This window comes from Aspergillus tanneri (assembly GCF_003426965.1).
Source record: "Aspergillus tanneri strain NIH1004 chromosome Unknown AapTan_1_pilon_pilon_pilon, whole genome shotgun sequence".
Taxonomy (NCBI): domain Eukaryota; kingdom Fungi; phylum Ascomycota; class Eurotiomycetes; order Eurotiales; family Aspergillaceae; genus Aspergillus; species Aspergillus tanneri.
This window is the reverse complement of record NW_022984628.1, coordinates 569,305-588,375: the sequence shown is the minus strand read 5'-3', so window position 1 is coordinate 588,375 and position 19,071 is coordinate 569,305. Positions and strand designations below refer to the sequence as shown.

The following is a 19,071-nucleotide window of genomic DNA, read 5'->3' as shown; positions in this document are numbered from 1 at the left end:
CTACAGCCTTATGGCACCAAGACTACTTGTAATGGCTGCATAATGATTTGTAATGGCTGCATAATGATTTTGGAAAATTAACAAATGCAGGCCAGAGGTGGTATGGTATGTAAGTTACGCCTTAGGAGGAAGATTAAGAGTATCATTGCCTGCTAGGGATTATCCACTGAAGTTGACCCTGCAGATCTACAGGTCGGTACGACAGGATCTGCACCGAGCTGGTCTTGGCTCAGCTGGAGAGCGGAGGTTGACATGCTGCATGAGACCGATGGCGCTCCACATTAATTAGTGAACACCTACCCTCCTAGGCAATAGGCATTAATCGCTATGATGGGATAAAATACTCTCAAGTGATCACAAACTCATTGGTATACAGGGCACGGGGTGAGGGTGTAATTACTTTTCCCCCCCTTCATCCTTCTCACAAGGTTACACTTTTTGACCAGCATTTAGCAACTCGCATGCCTAGTGCCTCTCTACTATTTGCGTAAAAGAATGCTGATCGTTTTAGACACTAAATTTGATGCTACTGCAGGTTGCGAGGTAAGTGCTGGCCGGGGGGCGTTTTCGTCGCCGTGCATGAGGGAGACAACAGAGAGACCCTGGTTGGAGGGGCCCTGGTTTTAGCTGATTGGGAGAATATTGAGCTTGGGGCGGTGACATGCCAAATTTATGTAAGTCGTCACTTCTTGCATGGATCTTACTGCAGCGCCACACTGCGAAATAAGAAATTATAGCTCAACAGGTTTATTATTATAATAAATGCCAGTCCGTTCACAGCCCAAATCAGGTAAACCATCCATCCATCCTTAAAGTTCAGTTAGACTATCATTATACGTTCAAATCATGGGTTCTTTGCAGAAGGTGATCGTTGTTTACGGCGCCACTGGTAAGTGCGATAGTTACAACCACTCGGCTAATTTATGTCCCAACGGTTGACACTCCAAAAAGGTGTACAGGGCAGCGCCGTAGCTTTATCTTTGCTCAAGAGCCAGCAGCACTTTATCGTCCGGGCACTGACCCGTAATCCCCAATCCGAGAAGGCCCAGGAACTGGCTCGCCTGGGCGCCGAAGTAGTGAAGGCGGATGGGTTCAACGATGATGATATGAAAGCAGCTCTGACAGGTTCCTGGGGTTTCTGGCTCAATACTCATCATCATGACCCGGTTTGTTTACATTCAAGCCCCCTGTCTTTCTGCTTGATGCTCTTCTGTGCCAGGTAGCAGTGTCTTTATTTTCGGCTAATTTTTATTGCTTAGGCGGTTACAACCCCCTTTGGTCCTACTGATGAAGACCTTGGACGCCGACTTGTAACTATCGCGGCCCAAGCTGGTGTCAAGGTTTTTATCTACAGTACCTGCGAATCGCCGGATGAATTCACAAATGGCAAGGCGCCTGTTCCTGGCATGGATGGTATGTGCGCTGGCATCAGAGCTCCCCTCCCTTTCGCTCGCCGTTGGCTTGTAGAATAATCTAACCATCCGCTACTCATCCAGCAAAGCACCGCGTGGAACTCTTTGCCCGAGAGTTCGAGGAATTTGACTCAGTCATTGGAGCCTTCCCCGGCTGGTACTTCGAGAATTTCATCACTCCTGTGTATGCCCAGTCATTTGGTGGATTTCCAATTTACGAGGACTCAGAAGGATATCTTACCTTTACCAGCCCTCTTGTAGGAGGTGAAGGAAAGGTCCAAACTGTGTCGGTGGCAGACGACTTTGGAGAGATGGTTCACGGGATGTTTTTGAACCCGGAGAAGTGGAAGAACCAGACCATACAATGTTTGAGTGAGGCTTTCACTTACGAAGACATGGTGAAGACATTCACTGAAGGCAAGTTCTCCGATTGATAAGATTTTTAGACTTTGGTTTTTTATTCTTAATCCCTTAGACAAAGTGCTAACCATTTCTTCCAGTGACTGGAAAGAAAGCTCGCTATATTCCAATGTCCTCGTACATGGACTTCCCAACCCATGATAACACTGTCCTTATCGAGCTTCGCGACGTCTATAAATATACGCAGAACAACAATGGCTGGTTCTTTGGTAACCCGGACGACATTGTTACTTGTCAGCATCTTAAGAATGAAGCTCGGCAGGACAAGGGCTTGACACCGGAGCCTGTGATTAGTATGAGGGATTACTTTATCAAGCACTACGGGAGCAAGTCTTAGCATTTAGCTGCAATTGCATAGCAGATCCTAGCTACTCATAGGGCGGCCTGTCCTACTGAATTTCAACAAGACAGGGTGACAGCTCAAACACTGTGTTGAGGAGTACAGTCTAGTATCAATGCACGTGGACAAAACATTTTCTGAAACCAATCAGTCCACAATCTTTAATGGTAGTTAATCCTTCTATCCAATACATAGATTTAACTATCGCTGAGGGAAATTTATAGAACACCTTTATTAAGAGAACCTAGCATAGTACCACCGAAACTGCTACCTTATGTTCTTTTTACCCCGCGCTTGCCCTTATATTCATACGGAGATTTTCGGCGGCAAGTATACAAGTCATAGTATAAACTCCTTTACTAAATGCTCGACTTACTGGTAATCCCTTTGGAGTCCTTTCTATCCTGGTAGACTATCGCATGAAAGGAAGTTCTTTATTACATTGATGGCGATCACCCTCGTTACTAGAGTCCTGTCTAGAATTATGTATGAAGTCACCTGTTACAGCGCTATTTTACACTCGGAGGTCTAAACCGGTGGATTTCTATGTGCTCCTATTGATCCGCCGGACGCTGGTGTGCACCAATAGTTTTATTCTGGCATGGCTGAAATAGAATATCTGCCTGAGATCTAACCACCGGTGCATATTATCATACATTCACAAACTCGCGCTTGAAGAATTCAGCCACAGTCATGAGGGTCTCCCTCCCCTGTCGGCCCTTTGCCTCAAATGCGGCCTTCTTGAGTTCAGTCGAAGTCTCAATTTCGGTCGGGCCATTGCAGAAATATTCACCGTCTCGGATGGGTGTAAAAAAGAATTCATTTCGTTCCTGCTCTCGCCAGTGCTCCCCCAGAGTTTTCATATCATTGGGGTCTTCAAGTGGGATGTGTCTTGCCTTCTTGCCAGTGACTGTAATGATGTATATTAGATGCACGGAATCAATAAATACAACTCCTTGAATTGAGACTGACCTGACTTAAACGTGCGGACAACCTCTTCGGAGGATGCAATTGCACTGGTCCCCTGAATGGGACGACGGTTCCAGCGCAACGGCCGGAGGAGAACTCCATGGACTAGGTCGCCAAAGTCATCCGTTATGCTGATCCAAGGGAAGTCTTCCTTGCCGCCCCAGGGTGGAATTCTGTAAGTTAAGTACCCTTCCGAGTCGGGGATTGTTGGAAAGCCGCCAAACAGATCAGAAAATCCATCATGGAACCAGTTTTCCATATACCATGCAGCGGTGATGGGGGTGACGGTCTTGAAAGATTCTGAGAGTGCAACCTGTTCGACCCTCCATTTCACTAGAAACATAGGCAGATGGAGTGAGTAGGGGATCTTTAAAATGCAATAAAGGGGTAAAGGTAGGGTTGGTAAGAACGTACAGTCCAGGGCCGGAAGTGTGACAGCTCCGTTGGTCAACACGGCTGGAGAAGGTGCGGAGCTGTAGACTAAATGCTGGACGCCGGCACGAGCAGCGCACCGAACCACATTACTCCCCAGATCAAAGTCGTTGCGGCCAGTTGCAGTGAGTTCCTACTAATTTCAGGACAGAACAACAAAGAGATAAACAGCCAAGGAGTCGGGGTTGGTTGAACATACCGGATCCTCAGAGTTCGTGTTGACAAAAGCCGCCCAGCAGCCGCAAAAAGCGCTGAGCAGCTCCTCGTTCTTGAATCCATGCGCCTGGACAACCTCTGCACCCAGATTGGCCAGGTCTTGAGCTTTGGCTGAAGTAGCATTCCGAGTAATGCAGCGGACGTGGAAGCCAGGGTTAAGAAGCAGAGAACGAGCAACCGAGCCTCCTTGTGCCCCTGTGCCCAGCGGTTAATTTTCTAGTATCATATCTATGCCATCCATGGAAGAAAAGGTAGGAATTGGAAGAGGTCCCACCTGTGGCACCAAACACGGCGATCACCTTTTTGTCAGCAGTCATGACGACGGAGTCGAGGATGTAACTTTTTGGATAGAGAGATGGGGGGAGACGGATACCAAAACCTGTCAAGTTATATCTTGGGCTTGCCTGACTGGGGGGTGCTTTCGACTGTGCCACAATCCTGCTTAACCGGCAGTATGTTTCCATTCCCTCCCCTCCATTTCCTTGAGTACGGAGTAGCATCCGCAACATTACCGAGACTTACCAGACAAAGTACGTGCCGCGTGCAATCAGCCAATACTAATATAAATATGCATGCATGTATGTATATCTGCTGCACTGTGATACTGCATGTATGCTGCACTGTGACACTGTATGTATGCTACATCGTGATTCCATGACGTGGCCTCGGGTTAAGCGGCACATCGAAGACCTTTAACTTTGTCTACCTACTTCAATGCACAGCAGCCATAAAGTGGAGAAAACAAAAACAAATAAAATAAATGAAAATAAATAAAAATAATTTAGAAGAAATTAAAATAAAATAAATTAAAATAAATACTACTACTATTACTACTAATAACAATAATAATAGTAAAACAAAAAACACTCAAAACATGCTTCCAGTGAATGTCACGTGTTAAACCCAGAGAGAGTATACACGGGCTAGGAAGAATATCCTCATTACCTACCATATTACTATATAGGGTGCTAGATGCGACTGACCTGTCCACCTTGTACCTTTTTATGGTTAAGTGGTTCACCTCTACTAGCGCAGAGATAGCCAAACCATCACATGTAAAATAGGTACCATTTCCTTATTCTACCTAGGGAGAAAATCATTTTAGTGGTTCTCAGCCAGCCTTTCATGGACTATTGAATATGAGATTGCCTGTCGAGCTCTTCTGATGAGATTATCAAGGGGCCAGGGGCCACGCATTATGACCGTCCTGGGGAAAAAGCAAAAAAGAAAGGGAAAACAAAAAAAGAAAACAATTCTGTTACACACTTTGGCCCGCAATTAGAGACTTGCACGTCTAGTGCCTCCACTATAGAAAGTCGTATGAGCATACTGAGTAAACTGACAAAACAGATGCATTATTTATTATTGTAACAAAATAGTAATGTCTAATTTATTTTTGTAATGTATTTTTGACTGTGAATACAGTCTCATCCTTAGAGCATTTTAATTGTTAATCTTTTAAATATACTAAAGGTGAACTACTGCTAATATAGGCCTTAGGGGTGATATTGCAACCCCCCTCCCCGCCCCGAAAAAAAGGAAGGAAAAATAAAAAAGAGAAAGTTTAACACTGCTACTTTGCACTGTAGTATACCTACTAAGCACGGTAAAGGAGTATGTCTATTTTCTGGTCTACTACAGCCAAAGATAGCTCATCATTCGAGCTGGGAAAGCTAGTGCAGTAATGTATAATCAATTTCAGCTGGAGAGAGAGAGAGATTAAAAAATGGGCTCAAGAGAACGTAAGGGGACATTGGGGGAATCCAAAAACTTCACTAGCGTCGTGCCGAAATCCTTCACCAAGATATCAGCAAACTCCTTGTCCAACACATTCTGCCTCCCCATTAACATTATAGTCAGCTTCTGACTTCCCGGCCAAGTCAGAAGCATATGAGATCGGTAAGCAGGCGTGGTGAAGACCGGGGTTCCCATCTTCGCTTGAACATCACCTGGCAGCTGGAGCGCAGGAATGTTGGGAATGTTCTCGTGGAGGACCACCGAGTCCAGCTCCGTCTCTTGGGACCACTCAGTGCTGTTGGCCACCATATCAGTCCATTCAATTGTCTCGAACGCTAGCGACCGTGCATGCTGGCCCTGGATGGCCCGGAAGAGGTCCCGAACAGTCTCCACTGCCTTGAATCTAACGCGCACAGGCGTAGTGTTTAAGCACATCCCAATGGTATCCTCAGCCCCGGGAAGCTCGATACCCCGGCAGTTTCCCATTTGACCAAACAAGACATCTGAGTGGCCGGTCTTCTGCCATAGGACATACGCCCACGCAGCCTTGATTGCCGTGGCCATTGTGATTCCTGTTGGAGGTGAGGCAGGGGAGCACTCACCCATATTGATAACAGGGATATCTTCTCCCTCTGAAATGCGCGGGAGTCGGGTAATTTGAGCTCCAGCCAACAGGTCCCGCCAGAAGGTGAAGGCCTCTGGCGTACGTAGGCGAGCACATTCCCGCACGTACGTAGAGAAAGGACATGCCACGGCGCCTGCTTGGTTCTTGAAATCAGCACTCAGCGCCACTGAGATCTGCCTGAAGCAACCACCATCATACTGGGCATGAGATAGACGTAGCAGAAAGACATATTCGTGAGGACCACCCTGGGCAAGGGTGAATTTCAACATAGGCCGATCCGTCGGGGGCTTGGTCGCCTCGGATCCCTTGGCGTAAGAGTCTACCCAAGCCATCAGGTCTTCTCCTTCTGGTGCCTGGAGCTCCGTATATGGAGTTTCGACATGACGTAGCGTTACCTGCAGCATCTCGCCGTGGAAGGGGACAAAAATGGATCGGAATACAGAAAAGCGGTCAATGAAAGATTGACACCCCCGGCGAAGCTGATCCTTGTCCAATTCACCTTCGATCCTGAAAGGGTACTGTTCGATTAAATTATGACTGAGAAACATGCTTTGAGTCTCGCCAGTGGGCCACACCGCTTCGATATTATCTGCCGTTAGAGAGGGAGGGAGGTCGTTGAGGAATTCCACCCGAATCGTCTCAAAGGGATCTGTCTCCAGGACAGAAGAGGTGCGCGGATCAGGGCCAGCTGAAGCAGTGGACAGGCGGCTTACGCGTGCCAAAGATGATAAAGTAGCCTCTTCGAACACTTCTGCAACGCTGAAGACCAGTCCTTGTGCGTGGGCCATACTAGACAACCGGCGTGCTGTCAACGAATCTCCGCCAACATGGAAAAAGTTATCGTCGAGGCTGACGCTCTTCGCGGGGAGTCGCAGTAGCTCCTCACAGACCGACTGCAGGATTTGTTCTTTCGGGGTGCTGGGGGCTCGATACGGAGCTTGGTCCTCATTGTAGTTCAGGATCTCTGTCAAACTCAGTCTGGATGCAGACTCGACCATGTCCTTTCGAGAAACCTTTCCGGTGACCGTTCTGGGAACGAAGCGAATTGGGAGAATACTGCTGGGGATCATATAAGATGGAAGGACCTTGCGCAGCTCGGAAGTCGCGCGTTGCACCTGAGCACGATATGCGACTGTTGACGAGGCCAATATTGTCTCATCGTTGGACATTGGGGCACCAGTGACTTCATGGAGAGAGGGGTCATGGATGAATGCCACCAGGGTGGGAGGCTCTTCCTTACCGGCGGCCGAGACGAGGACATCAACGACGACAAGCTTTGCTGCTGGGAGGTGGGAGAGGAGGGTGGATTCCACTTCTCCTAGTTCGACCCGCTGACCACGGACTTTGGTCTGCCTGCCCTTCCGCCCCAGAAATTGGATTGATCCAGTGAGGTCGTGGTACCGCACCAGATCGCCCGTCCTCAGACATCGAGCCGGATCATCGCTAGGACGGATCTCCTGAAGCCACTTTGGCGGCTCCACGAACGTTGCTGCCGTCTGCTCGCCGTTGTTGAGGTATTCTGTAGCTATTGTCGAGCTCTCGATGAGAAGCTCTCCTTCCATACCAATCGGTCTCAGCTGAGTGTAGTCATCGGGGTTCACAACCCAGCAGGCGCCATTCGTGATATATCCGAGGCTATGGCTGGAAGGAGGCAGTCCCGTAAGTTCTTTGACTAGAACACTGCCAGCAAGCTCCGACATGCCGTAGACAGAGTGTAGTGCAACGTGGCCCGTCCACTTCTTCACATCTTCGTCCTTGACGGGCTCGCCAGTCAATAGAAGGGTCTTGAGATTAGGAAGTCTCTGAGGGTCCAGAGTTCGGGTCAATGACGGCGTCAAGAAGCAAAAGCTCGCGCCCAGACTGCACATAGTTAACTCAAGCTCGTTCTGTAGCTGATATTCCGTGGGAATGCAGATGCATGCACCCATTGCTAATGCATTTAGCTGCTCTATGATGCTTATAACGAACGCATACGACGCTCCTTGGAAAACACGAGTTTTCTGTTCCAGCCCAGTTCGCCCGCAAAATGCCTGGATTCCAGATCCATAGGATCCACGATTAACCACAACTCCCTTGGGCTCCCCGGTCGACCCAGAGGTAAAGATGGCGTACAGGGGATGGTGAGGCTCAGTAGGGGTTGGATCAACCTTGCTCGGTCCGACAGAGTCCACACCTTTTTTCCCTATGTCATCGTGGATTTCTAGCACAGGAGGGCCCAACTCTTGGGCCAAGGGCAGAGCTGCTGAGTTTGAGAGAATCACATGTACTGGGGTTTTTTGGCACATGGTCTGTAGGCGAAAAGTGGGAAAAGAAGGGGGCAGAAACACAAAGGCCCCTCCAGCCTTCATCGCTGCGACCATGCTGACTGTTGCCGCAACAGACTTTGGCGTAAGAATACCAACAAACTTTCCAGGTGTGACTCCGGTATTGACTAGCCGCTGAGAAACCTGGGAGGCCCATTGATCGAGCTCTTCATATGTCAAGGTGCCATCCGAGGTACAAACGGCTGTCGCGGTGAGGTCTTTCTTCAATCGCCCTTCGATTAGATGGTCCCCACGGACCCTACTCGTGTCCGCGTACTCTCCTGCGTGGTTCCATTGGAGCAGCTGCTTCCATCCTTGTGCGCCGATTCCTTGGAGGCTTTGAACGCGGGACCCCTGATCCGCGATGGATGCGGTCAGAATGTCAGTTAACTGAATAAGCATGATCCTGACCATGTCCGGCTGCAGCACTGCGGGATCGAAGTCGGCACATATATTTACTGACTGCGAGTTTTGAAACGCACAGAAAACCGTGAGAGGGTACTTCTGCGTGTAGGATGGAGCATCGATGTGTGCCTGCCCCTCACTCATGACCAGCAAGTTGCGAAACTGGCCTAGCACAACATAGTCTAGACCCTTGGTGCAATACTTTTCCAGTCCCAGATGTTCAAACTTGCTGATTTGATGATGGTAGCCAGCGATGGCGGCCATGCCCTCCCCCACCGTCGCGTCAGGCTGCATCTTGAAATGAAAAGGCATGATCGCCTGGTCTCCGTCATCAGTAGACCGTCCATGGTGAGCGGTGCCAAATAGGACTTCGCCAGAGTCGGTATGACTGGCGAGAACTAGCGCCCAAGCGAGGTGGAGAAAATAGCCGAGCTGCTCAGTGGTGGGCACATCCAAGTGCAAAGAGTCAAGGACGATGCGTTCGGTTGGGCTGGGAATGTACAAATCATGCAGTAGGGGGGGGAACTGGCTGAAGGCAGTCTCAGCAAAGCCACTTGCCGCAGTTTCATTGTATCTGACGGTCATGATGGTAGAATGTGAGGCCGTAGTAATGTCTGATAGAATATGTTAAAAATCGGACGAATATTCTTCATCAAAAATGAGGTGGTGAGGTAGGTATAAATATGCTTGCGGGCAATATTCCAAACTGTGTCAACCAATCTCTTAGTGGGGCATTTTACTGTGAGTCAATCTCCTTGCATGAGAATATGCAGCCAGTGCACACTCCTGACGACAGCTGAACCCGTGGAAATACAGTCACAAATCACGTCGAGTATTCGGAGTAGCTATAAGGGCTTAATTTTTGATTCAGTAGGTGTTAATGCTAGGTTATCATATTACTAATGTGAAAATAAATCCTGTTCGTATTATACAGCTCAAAAGTCAACATAAAGGTGAATTGTTCGCTTGGAGAACGATAAATATATATTTCTGCATTCCATTTTTATGTCATATTCAAAAGTATTTTTTTGCGTAGAATCATTTAATTTAAAGAATCTGAATTTACGTTGGAAACCTAATATAACCACATTGCAATTCATCAGTAGCCGAAATAAAAAGCTCAGAATTTCTCAAAAACAGTCATAATTACGCAGGCGTGGATGAGATTATTCAGACCTCTTGGTTTTTTCTTTTCTTTTCTTTTTTTCCTTTTTAAAATCAAAACCGGGCTAGAATTTGGATGCAAATTTTCTCAAATTGAACAATGGCACTCTACCCCTATTCTACATAATTGCAAGCTGCAGCCCTACCAGTCCACCAAGCATTCGGAGAAGTCTCTCACCGGGCGGTTCCAGTTCTTCTCGTCTACCAACCACGTAGCGATTCGGCCAAACCCAGCCACGAGTCTGTGGATTGATTCTGGAGATTCATTCCAAATGGCCCCTGTGGGACTGACCACCATGGCTGTGCCGTCCTTGCCTCCAATACCAACATCCATCACCAGCCCGGTTTTGGGCCGATAGAACAAGTACTTGATTCTCATGTTCTCATGAAGTCTTCCGAGGGTGTCTTCTGCAAAGCCATTTGCGCCCGTCCAGTTGAAGACCAGAGAATCCGCCACCTTCGGGAACAGATCCCTTATGTCAGGGTTCTGCTGCATAATCCTGTGCCATGGCGCATTGGCATGCCGTGTGAGCTTGACTTGCTGCTCTTGAACACGAAGCAACATCTGGATAACTGATTCATCGTGGCCATAACTGATTGCATTAAGGAGTCCCGCAATCGTGGGACCAACGACATCTGCTGCGCGGAAAGACCCCAGGCCAGCCACAGACGAGGGGAGGAAAGGGAACCCATAGCGAGCCATCTCCATATTTAGCATAAGGGCCGAAGTGTCCTTGGTGTGGTGAAGTGTCAACAAGGCCAACGCTACCTTGGGAACGATTGGTAAGGTAAGGTCTTGGTACTGGCGTCGCAGAGTCAAGATTCCCGGAAGAGGTATTTCTAGCACAGGAAGACCTTCGTCCACTCGGTCCGGGGAAGCTTTGACAGCGGGTGCAGGGGCTGGCCAGACAGCAGGCTGCTTGTTGGGCCCACAGAGTACCTCCATCTCGCCGGCATGATAATCCAGGGCCGGCTGGGCCGCTGGAGAGCTCCCGAAAATGTAATATGCATCGCTCCAGGCCTTGAAGGGGGTATGGGGCTGCGGTAAATGTCCGCTGAGAGCACCATCAAGGTCGTCTGCAAAGATTTCATGATAAGTCGCGTCCATAACGGCATGGGAGTCTGGGAGAGCGTTAGCAACGGTTTGCCATATTCCGATTTCCTTGATTACTCACAGCCGGAGATCAGGGCCGCACTATTGGTCTCCTTGACAAAGACGATAAGGCCCCGGAAGAGAGGACCGGGAAACCTTGGGCGGTGCATTTGAGGAAAGTCAAATGTCAGTTTCCGCACATCATCCAGACCATCGACAACTCCATAATCCACAATGCACTGATCCAGAATTTTCTTGGATGGCTTAATGGTGACATGGAGGGCCCGATCAACAACTTGTTCATCGAGAACGATGAAAGACCGCAGCAGTGGATGGACGCAGAGCGCTTTCTCAAGCGATAAACGCAGGTGCTGCGAGGGTTAGATAGGTTAGAGGAAGGGAGAAAGCAGTAACAAACTTACTTGGCTGTCGGCATTTACCGTTAATACTTCAACAAAGAACTCCCAGCTTTCTATCAGATTGTTTTGACACATGATATCCATAAAGTCCGTTGTGGGAAACACATCCTCCACGTCCTCATCCCAAGAGAGCTCGAGGGGCGCAATTGCCTCCTCGACCATTTGTCGAGTTGCTTGGAATTGGCGGGGATCCGCTAGGAGATGGACCATATCTTCAGCAGTTGGGCCCCCTTGCCGAGATATGGTGGGCGTGAGTGCTCCCTTGACTCCGTCGACCTTTACTGGAGCATTTTCAAGTAGTTTGATCTGGCTATCGATGGTGCGTGCAGTAGCCCAGGCAGCGAACGTCACTTCCGTGCCGGTCTCTCGTCGGATTCGAGAGTGAACCCTCATGGAAGTAATGCTGTCACTGCGTTCCGAAATATCGGCATGCACATCGAGATCAGTAGTAGTGACTCCAAAGGCATCTGCCCAGATCTGCACCACCCTATCACTTAGACTGGGTGGGTTGGCCGTGGCAATGCACCGACTCAACGACTCTTCATACTGAAGTGCGAGAGCTGCCAGTTTCGTTTTCTGCACCTTTCCGGAGATGGTACGAGGATAGTCCTCCTGGCCTAGCGCCTGCACTGATAGGATCTTGGTTGGGACATAGGCTGGTCCCATTTTGCTCAGAATCGTATTGGTGATTTCTCGAATTTGGTCACTTCCGATGTTTTGGTTCACGACAATTGCTGGGACCTCTCCCGCCACTGGATCAGGGAAGGGAATCGCCTGCGGGTTGAGGACAGACAGCTCCGGCACCTGATGCAAGGTGGATTCAATGGCTGGAGGAGAGAGGTTTTTCCCTGCTCGCACAATTAGTTCCTTATACCTACCGACGGGGTATAGTTGGCCGCTATGAATGACTCCCTGGTCGCTGGTATTGAACCATAACGTGCCATTCTCATCTGTGTAGAAGTCTTTGCTCTCTAACCCTAAGTATTCTTTGGAGGTCTGAAATCCGCTATAGTGCACCTCTCCTGGCGTCCCTAAAGGAATGGGGGACCGAGTCCCGGGGGCACAGATGCGGACTCTAGCGCCTGCCGTTGGCACTCCTGCAGCGACATGGCCATCTCGGGAGATAGAATCAATGTCTTCCACCGGCCCCGTTGATACATGAACGCCCTCGATCATTCCAAAGATGTTCTCGACCCGATCCGTAGGGAATGCAGCCTTGAAATCTTTGGCTACTGCGGTGGACAAGCTCATGCCAGAAAAGACGACTGCCTTTAAGGGCTTGATAACGTTGCCGGCAGACGAATTAGCTGCGACGAACGCATGCACTAACGCCGAGACCATGACCAGGTACATGCATTGTTCGCTGTGCAGTATTTCCATTGTTAGCTTGGGGTCAAACCCTGTATCAGAGGAGTAGACGAGCGTGGCACCCCGGGTCAGGGTTATTAACAGGCCCATCAACCCAAAAGCATGACTACTGGACACGAGCACCATCACCCTGTCACCTGGCGAAGCCGATGCGACACTGATCCGGGTCTCGAGAGCGCTCACCCAAGAGGCTACATCCGCAAGGCAGGCTTTTGGGAGCGAAGTGGTGCCGCTTGAAAAGAAGATGGAGGTTTCTCTGCTTGTCTCGTGGGTTTGTCGACACAGAGATGTTGGTTCATATCGTGGCTCATCCCGCCGCATAAGACTATCAAATGGAATCCAGCCGTCATTTCCCCCTTCAATCTGAATCGTTATAAAGTCCATGTCCGAGAACAACTCATCAAACCGGGCAGCCATCTGCCGGTCCTTCACAACGACGGCCATCTTTGAGGGCTTTTGGGACCCTATCACTGTTCTGACCATGTGGCAAGCCTCAGACGCATTTGACAGGCTTCTTGGGTCCATTGATATATGAAGACAGCCCAGTCGATATCCTGCCCATGTGGTCATGACATGCTCCACGCTATTTCCCAGGATGGTGAATAGCGAGCATCCACTCGCAAGCCCCAGGCTCTTGAGCCCGCAGGAAAGTCGTTGAACCCCATCGTACAATTCTGCGTACGTCCACTGCGCGTAAGCCGGTGATGCGTCTGAGTCGGCATCGTTCTCTCGAGTGCCGCCGAATTCATAGCGACGAGGATCCTGGTGTGCGCAAATCAATGCCACCGCATCAGGATGGTGTTCAGCGACCTGTTCCAATCGCTCCGCAAGACAGCGCGTATCGTTCTTAATAGACGATCCAGAAATCTCGCTCAAGGAAACCATATTGATTCAATCTCTGGAAGACCCTGATGGACAATGTGTGGTTTCTGTGTGGTGTTGCCAACTAGCTGTCAAGAACGGAGTTTGGCCTGATGCTATGGACAGCACGCCGACTACCATGCAGTCTGGCGATCTGGACTCGCTGATCTTCTGCATACGCTCACTGCCTCGGCTAAAGTGTTTGTCTATATGTCATAAAGCCTTATTGCCACACCGCTATGTGCCTAACCCCCCTTGCCACCCTCTTTCCCTAGTACCTTAAAACTAACACAATACAGGTCGGGTACGGAGATATTCTAGTGATACATTGTCTCAATCACTTAATCTCTGCTGATAATTTCTGTAAGTCCACGTCATTGACCTATTTCTCAAGGACAATACAGCCCCAGGTGGGAGGGATTTTGAACACAGCTGAATAGTGATCGCCATCTTTTCATGCATGGAAAAGGAAGTAGAGAACTTTGTTTCTGTGTTGCCATCACAAAGACCAGACTGGTGTGCTGAAATGTGCAGGTGAGAAAGGAGCTATACCATGCTAAGCAATTGAATGACCTGCTCCTTGGTCGCATGTCAGCCAGCCAGCTTCTCGTGGTACGCCTCTTAGCATAGCGCGCTTAAACCAGAGCATGAGACCTGTGCTAATGCATGTTCTTTGGGAGAATCGAGTGGCAAGATTTGGGACAAGTGGATGTGGCCCTCTGCTTAACCTACAAACATGCGATTGAGGTAAATGAAGTGCTTCATTGGCCTGGGTGGAGCATTATTGAATGGAATGCCAGAAGTCATCTCTTACTGGAAGCATGTTCCATGTCAGATATAGCTATGTTTACATTCACTATTGACTTGATACATATCGTGATTCCGATTACCCGGATAGTGTCTGAAATATACAGATAAGGGCTGCGCACACCAACTTTCTTGCGAAGGCGAACATTGGTTTTCTTTTCTATTCTCCTATCCGATAAGCGTTTTCTCCCTCCATGACTATTTGCCAAGAACCACAACCGGGCCTGGCCGTGTTGTTTGCACGACAGGCATTATCAAGCGGGCCAAGAGCTGCAATTGAGGACGAGAATCATGTCATCACGTACGCCGAGCTTCACTCCAAGGCTATAAGTTTGGCTTGCCAGATACGCAGTCATTCTCCAGCGGATACGGCACCTGTTGGAATTCTCATTCCGCGCAGCATAAACCATGTTCTTTCCCAGGTGGCCGTGATTTGCGCGGGGAGGGCATGCGTTCCGCTGAATGAGCAGCTTCCCGACTCTCATCTGGCGAGTATGCTGGAGAACCTGGGCGCGAAGCTTGTCATTACCGATGCAGCCCACAGACATCGACTACCCTCCTCGGAGCGCCTCGTTGTGGACCACTGCAATATTTGTACCGATAAAGATGAAGACTTTGAAATTGATCAAGTCGGGCCTGAACGCTGCTCCCACGTCCTGCACACATCGGGCACGACGGGGAAGCCCAAGGCCGTGGAGGCGCTGGCCCAGGGCATCATCAACCTTTGCCTGGACCCGATCGATCTAGTCAAGTTCGGTCAACGCGTTGGCCACAGCACCAACGTCATCTTCGATACGAGCCAGGTCGAGATCTGGGCTTCATTGCTTCGGGGTGCAACGATGGTGGTGATCCCAATGGCGACAGTGCTTGATGCCGCCGCACTGGGCGTCTTCATTCGGACCAAGAGGCTTGATGTCCTCCAGCTCACCACGTCGTTGCTTACTGTTACAGCCTACGCATGCCCCGGAGCGTTTTCCACGCTGGACACTCTAATCACCGGTGGCGAGGCCATCAATTGCCAGAGCATCAACTCCATTTTCAAGGCGGGAGCTCCACGGCGCATCATCAATGGTTACGGACCTACAGAGTCTAGTGTATACACGCTGATGCACAAGGTTTCACAAGAAGAGGCCCAGAAGGGCGAAATTCCTGTCGGCAAACCATTGCGAAATGTTGAAGTGTTCATTGTCGGGGAAGATTTCAGCCCAGTCAAGCCGGGCGAGGTCGGCGAATTGCTGATTTGCGGCATGGGCGTCGCCAGGGGCTATATTGGTGAATCCATGAAGACGAGCAAAAGTTTCCTGTCCTTGCCACATCTCCCTCGTACCGTAACCCGAGGACTGGCGCACGCATACCGGACTGGTGACCTGATGCGAGCGGACGAACAGGGCGTTCACCAGTACATTGGACGCATGGACAACCAAGTCAAGATTCGGGGCCAGCGAGTGGAATTGGAGGCTCTAGAGGCCGCTCTGCTGCAGACGAATCTGGTCAGCGCTGCGGTGGTTATCAAGATTACGCCGAAGGAAGTCGACAGGGCCCAGTTCCTGCTTGCCTACTGCATTCCAACCTCTCCCGACGTCACTCCCGCAGCTGTGGTGAAATCCTACCTGGAACGTGCTCCGCACCTGATGATTCTACGCGTCAAGTTCATAGACAACCTCCCTTTAATGGCTACAGGGAAAGCAGACCGGAAACGGTTGGAGATGCTCTACGACGAGGAGCTGGCGCAGTCCCGAACCAAGGCCGCCCAATCCCAGGTCGGGAGCCGAGACGTCGCCTCGGAGCTGGAATATATCTGGATCGACGTCTTGGGTCTTCCAGTGGAGCGTCTTGCTCCCACCGATGACTTTCTAGCAATGGGCGGGACGTCTCTTATGGCCGCGACGATGATCGCCCGCATCAACCAGACGTTCGACATCGGCGTCCGATCCCAGATGTTGTACGAGAACACCACGCTAGAGAAGCTCACGCAAATGGTGACTAACGTGCGCAATGGCGGCGACCAGACGGAAACCCAAGCTGCAGAAGAGATCTGGTGGCATGACTCGCAGCTCGGCCAACACTTGCGGCCCCTGGAAATGCCCATTCCACATTGGCAGGATCCGTTTGAAGGCCGGGTCTTCATAACCGGTGCTGCAGGATTCGTGGGAGCGCTCCTACTGACAACCCTGGCGGCACGGCCAGACGTAAAGAAGGTGGCCTGTCTAGTGCGAGCCCCGGAGAAGAAATCGGCGATGCGTCGTATTCAGGATACATTGGACCAGTACCAGCTCCAGGTTGACCTGGAAAAAGTCATCGTGCTTCCAGGCAGCTTTGCTCTGCCCCGGCTCGGTCTGAGTGACGATGAGTACGACTACTACGCCGAATGGTCCAGCGTCGTGTTCCACCTGGGGGCCAAAGTGAGCTATGTGGCACCCTACTCTTCCCATCGCCAAGACAATGTCATCGGAACCGTGAATATGCTTGAATTTGCCAACCACAAGCGGCTGAAGGCCATGCACTATTCTTCAACCATCGCTGCATATGGCCCAACGGGATACGTCACAGGGGCTAAGCTCCTGCCGGAGGACGAGCGTCCGGCAGCTCACCTGGCTGCGTTACCCTATGACACAGGTTACGCCCAGAGCCAGTACGTGGCCGAAGGTATCGTCTGGGCCGCGATCGACAATGGCTTTCCAGTCGCGGTGTACCGACCAGGTTTCGTCCTCGGCCACAGCCAGAAGGGGATTTGTAACCGCAACGACTTCGCCTCGCGACTATTCACCAGCTGCATGGAAATGGGCACGTACCCGATTCTCCCGGACCAGCGCAAAGAGTTTATTCCTGTAGACTTCGTCGTCAATGCGATGCTGCACATCTCCACCTCGCACCACAATCTTGGTGCAGCATACAACCTCGTACAGCCGGAGCTGGAGAACGCGATCGACATCAATACCTGCTTTGATCTGCTCAGTCGGATTGCCCATGTACCGATCCGCGGCATTGCCTATGCAGACTGGGTGAGCTCACTGTCTACACGCTTGGACGACCCCCTGCATCCGCTCACTCCGATGCTGAAGGAGAAGGTCCTGGACGACAAGAGCCGCTGGGAAGTCTACGAAAACATGGCTGAGTACGGCCGGGAGAATATCCGTCGGGCTTTGCAAGATGCTCCTCACATTCTCCACTGTGGCTCTATTGAAGACCTGTTCCGCCGCTCACTGTCCAGCTGGCTGCCTGACCGCAAGCGTCCCATCGTCGAGTCCGTCCAGATCCATGTCAATGTAAATGGAATTGCCCAGGTGTGAGACCTGTCTCTTCCTTGGAACTTTGGCCTCTATCACTATGCCAATGATTATCTCGGGATAACCCTTAAGGAATGCTAATTTCGGGGCACTCTAAGTATTAGTAATTAAGAACTTGGGACTCGGACTACTGAGAATGCATGTTTTGAGGATTCATTATTGCCACAGGTTTCACGTAGAATGTAGTATTCTCGAATGCACACTGCTTTGGTGTGTTTTTGTCGTTCTACATACCTACAGTATGTGCATCTTTCGGCTGGAATGTAGCAACTTGTACTGGCGTCAAATCTTGTATACATTGCATCAAAGATCGGCATGCTTGTACGGAGTCTCGGAAACCGTACGACTCATGTTGTAACTAAATGGTATTATGTTGAAAAATACGACATACTGCACTTGCCTGTATTTAATACCTTGCAGTAAGTAGCGCGAGGCTTAGTATCTATTTCGTTCGGAGGACCGTGAACAGACCAAGCATTATTGCTACACTAATTTTAGTAGCGTTCATATTTTACGCTTCGGGATATTTTGTACAACTTCAGCATGTCATGATGATGGGACTATTTCAAGTCTAGACTCAGGCTAGCTGTAGATCTCTGTGGCACCCTTTCCGAGCGGATAACCGGCTAAGAAACTTTGTGATCCGAGTCCGATCTCGGGGCTATCCAATTCAGGATCCACCCTCCCTTGGCTAGGAAGCTCGATCGACAGTTGACATTGAGTTTTGGTTGGGGTTGCGGCCCGCTCGGAAGGGCCGAGGCCCAACTTTGCCCTTTACCCACTTTGCAAACTAGCGTCGGCATATGTATTGTAAGATTGGAAAGTTAATTTACCATCTTTTCATTTGCACATAGTAATGCGAAACTTTATGTATGCAAAGATCAGCATGCGATCGGTTCATTCCTAGTCGTATTAGGGTTGTTGTTGCAGTCATGCGGTGTGATCCGAAGATTGTTTATTTGTATTCGTTTTTTCCAACTTCACCAAATCGGAAAAGCAAGGTGATCTTGGGATACATAGACTAAATTGAACACTGCTGCATGCTACTAAGTGCATGCAGGAAGGGAAAACAGGCAGCTCAGGCAAGGCCCACCTGTCAGTACGGGATAAATCGACAACTGTTCCTGTCACGAGGCAAGTGTGACCTGACAAATCAATGTGATGCGTGGATGATGCATATGCTCCTGCCATTTCTCTACTTGGAGGCATGCAA

At 49.9% G+C, this 19,071-nt stretch overlaps 5 protein-coding genes across 5 annotated transcripts; 2 read left to right on the top strand and 3 right to left on the bottom strand.

Moving 5' to 3' along the window:
- Positions 1 to 495: 495 nt before the first annotated feature.
- ATNIH1004_002247 (uncharacterized protein) lies at positions 496 to 2,169 on the top strand (the record flags this gene model as incomplete). The annotated part of the gene is made up of 6 exons (XM_033566942.1): positions 496 to 543; positions 862 to 889; positions 952 to 1,166; positions 1,260 to 1,413; positions 1,497 to 1,784; positions 1,913 to 2,169. The coding sequence occupies 6 exons, from the start codon at positions 496 to 498 to the stop codon at positions 2,167 to 2,169; spliced, it is 990 nt and encodes a 329-aa protein (XP_033428937.1).
- A 653-nt stretch (positions 2,170 to 2,822) lies between these two features.
- Positions 2,823 to 4,106, bottom strand: NMRAL1 (NmrA/HSCARG family protein; the record flags this gene model as incomplete). The annotated part of the gene is made up of 5 exons (XM_033566941.1): positions 2,823 to 3,082; positions 3,145 to 3,474; positions 3,556 to 3,706; positions 3,773 to 3,984; positions 4,064 to 4,106. 5 exons carry the CDS (start codon positions 4,104 to 4,106, stop codon positions 2,823 to 2,825), a joined length of 996 nt encoding a protein of 331 aa, XP_033428936.1.
- A 1,402-nt stretch (positions 4,107 to 5,508) lies between these two features.
- nrps6 (putative nonribosomal peptide synthase) lies at positions 5,509 to 9,444 on the bottom strand (the record flags this gene model as incomplete). The annotated part of the gene is made up of 1 exon (XM_033566940.1): positions 5,509 to 9,444. The coding sequence occupies one exon, from the start codon at positions 9,442 to 9,444 to the stop codon at positions 5,509 to 5,511; it is 3,936 nt and encodes a 1,311-aa protein (XP_033428935.1).
- Positions 9,445 to 10,165: 721 nt separating this feature from the next.
- On the bottom strand, positions 10,166 to 13,788 carry ATNIH1004_002244 (Nonribosomal peptide synthetases (NRPS); the record flags this gene model as incomplete). Its single annotated transcript, XM_033566939.1, has 3 exons — positions 10,166 to 11,145; positions 11,199 to 11,487; positions 11,539 to 13,788. 3 exons carry the CDS (start codon positions 13,786 to 13,788, stop codon positions 10,166 to 10,168), a joined length of 3,519 nt encoding a protein of 1,172 aa, XP_033428934.1.
- Positions 13,789 to 14,765: 977 nt separating this feature from the next.
- ATNIH1004_002243 (non-ribosomal peptide synthetase) lies at positions 14,766 to 17,861 on the top strand (the record flags this gene model as incomplete). Its single annotated transcript, XM_033566938.1, has 1 exon — positions 14,766 to 17,861. One exon carries the CDS (start codon positions 14,766 to 14,768, stop codon positions 17,859 to 17,861), a length of 3,096 nt encoding a protein of 1,031 aa, XP_033428933.1.
- Between the last annotated feature and the right edge of the window lie 1,210 nt (positions 17,862 to 19,071).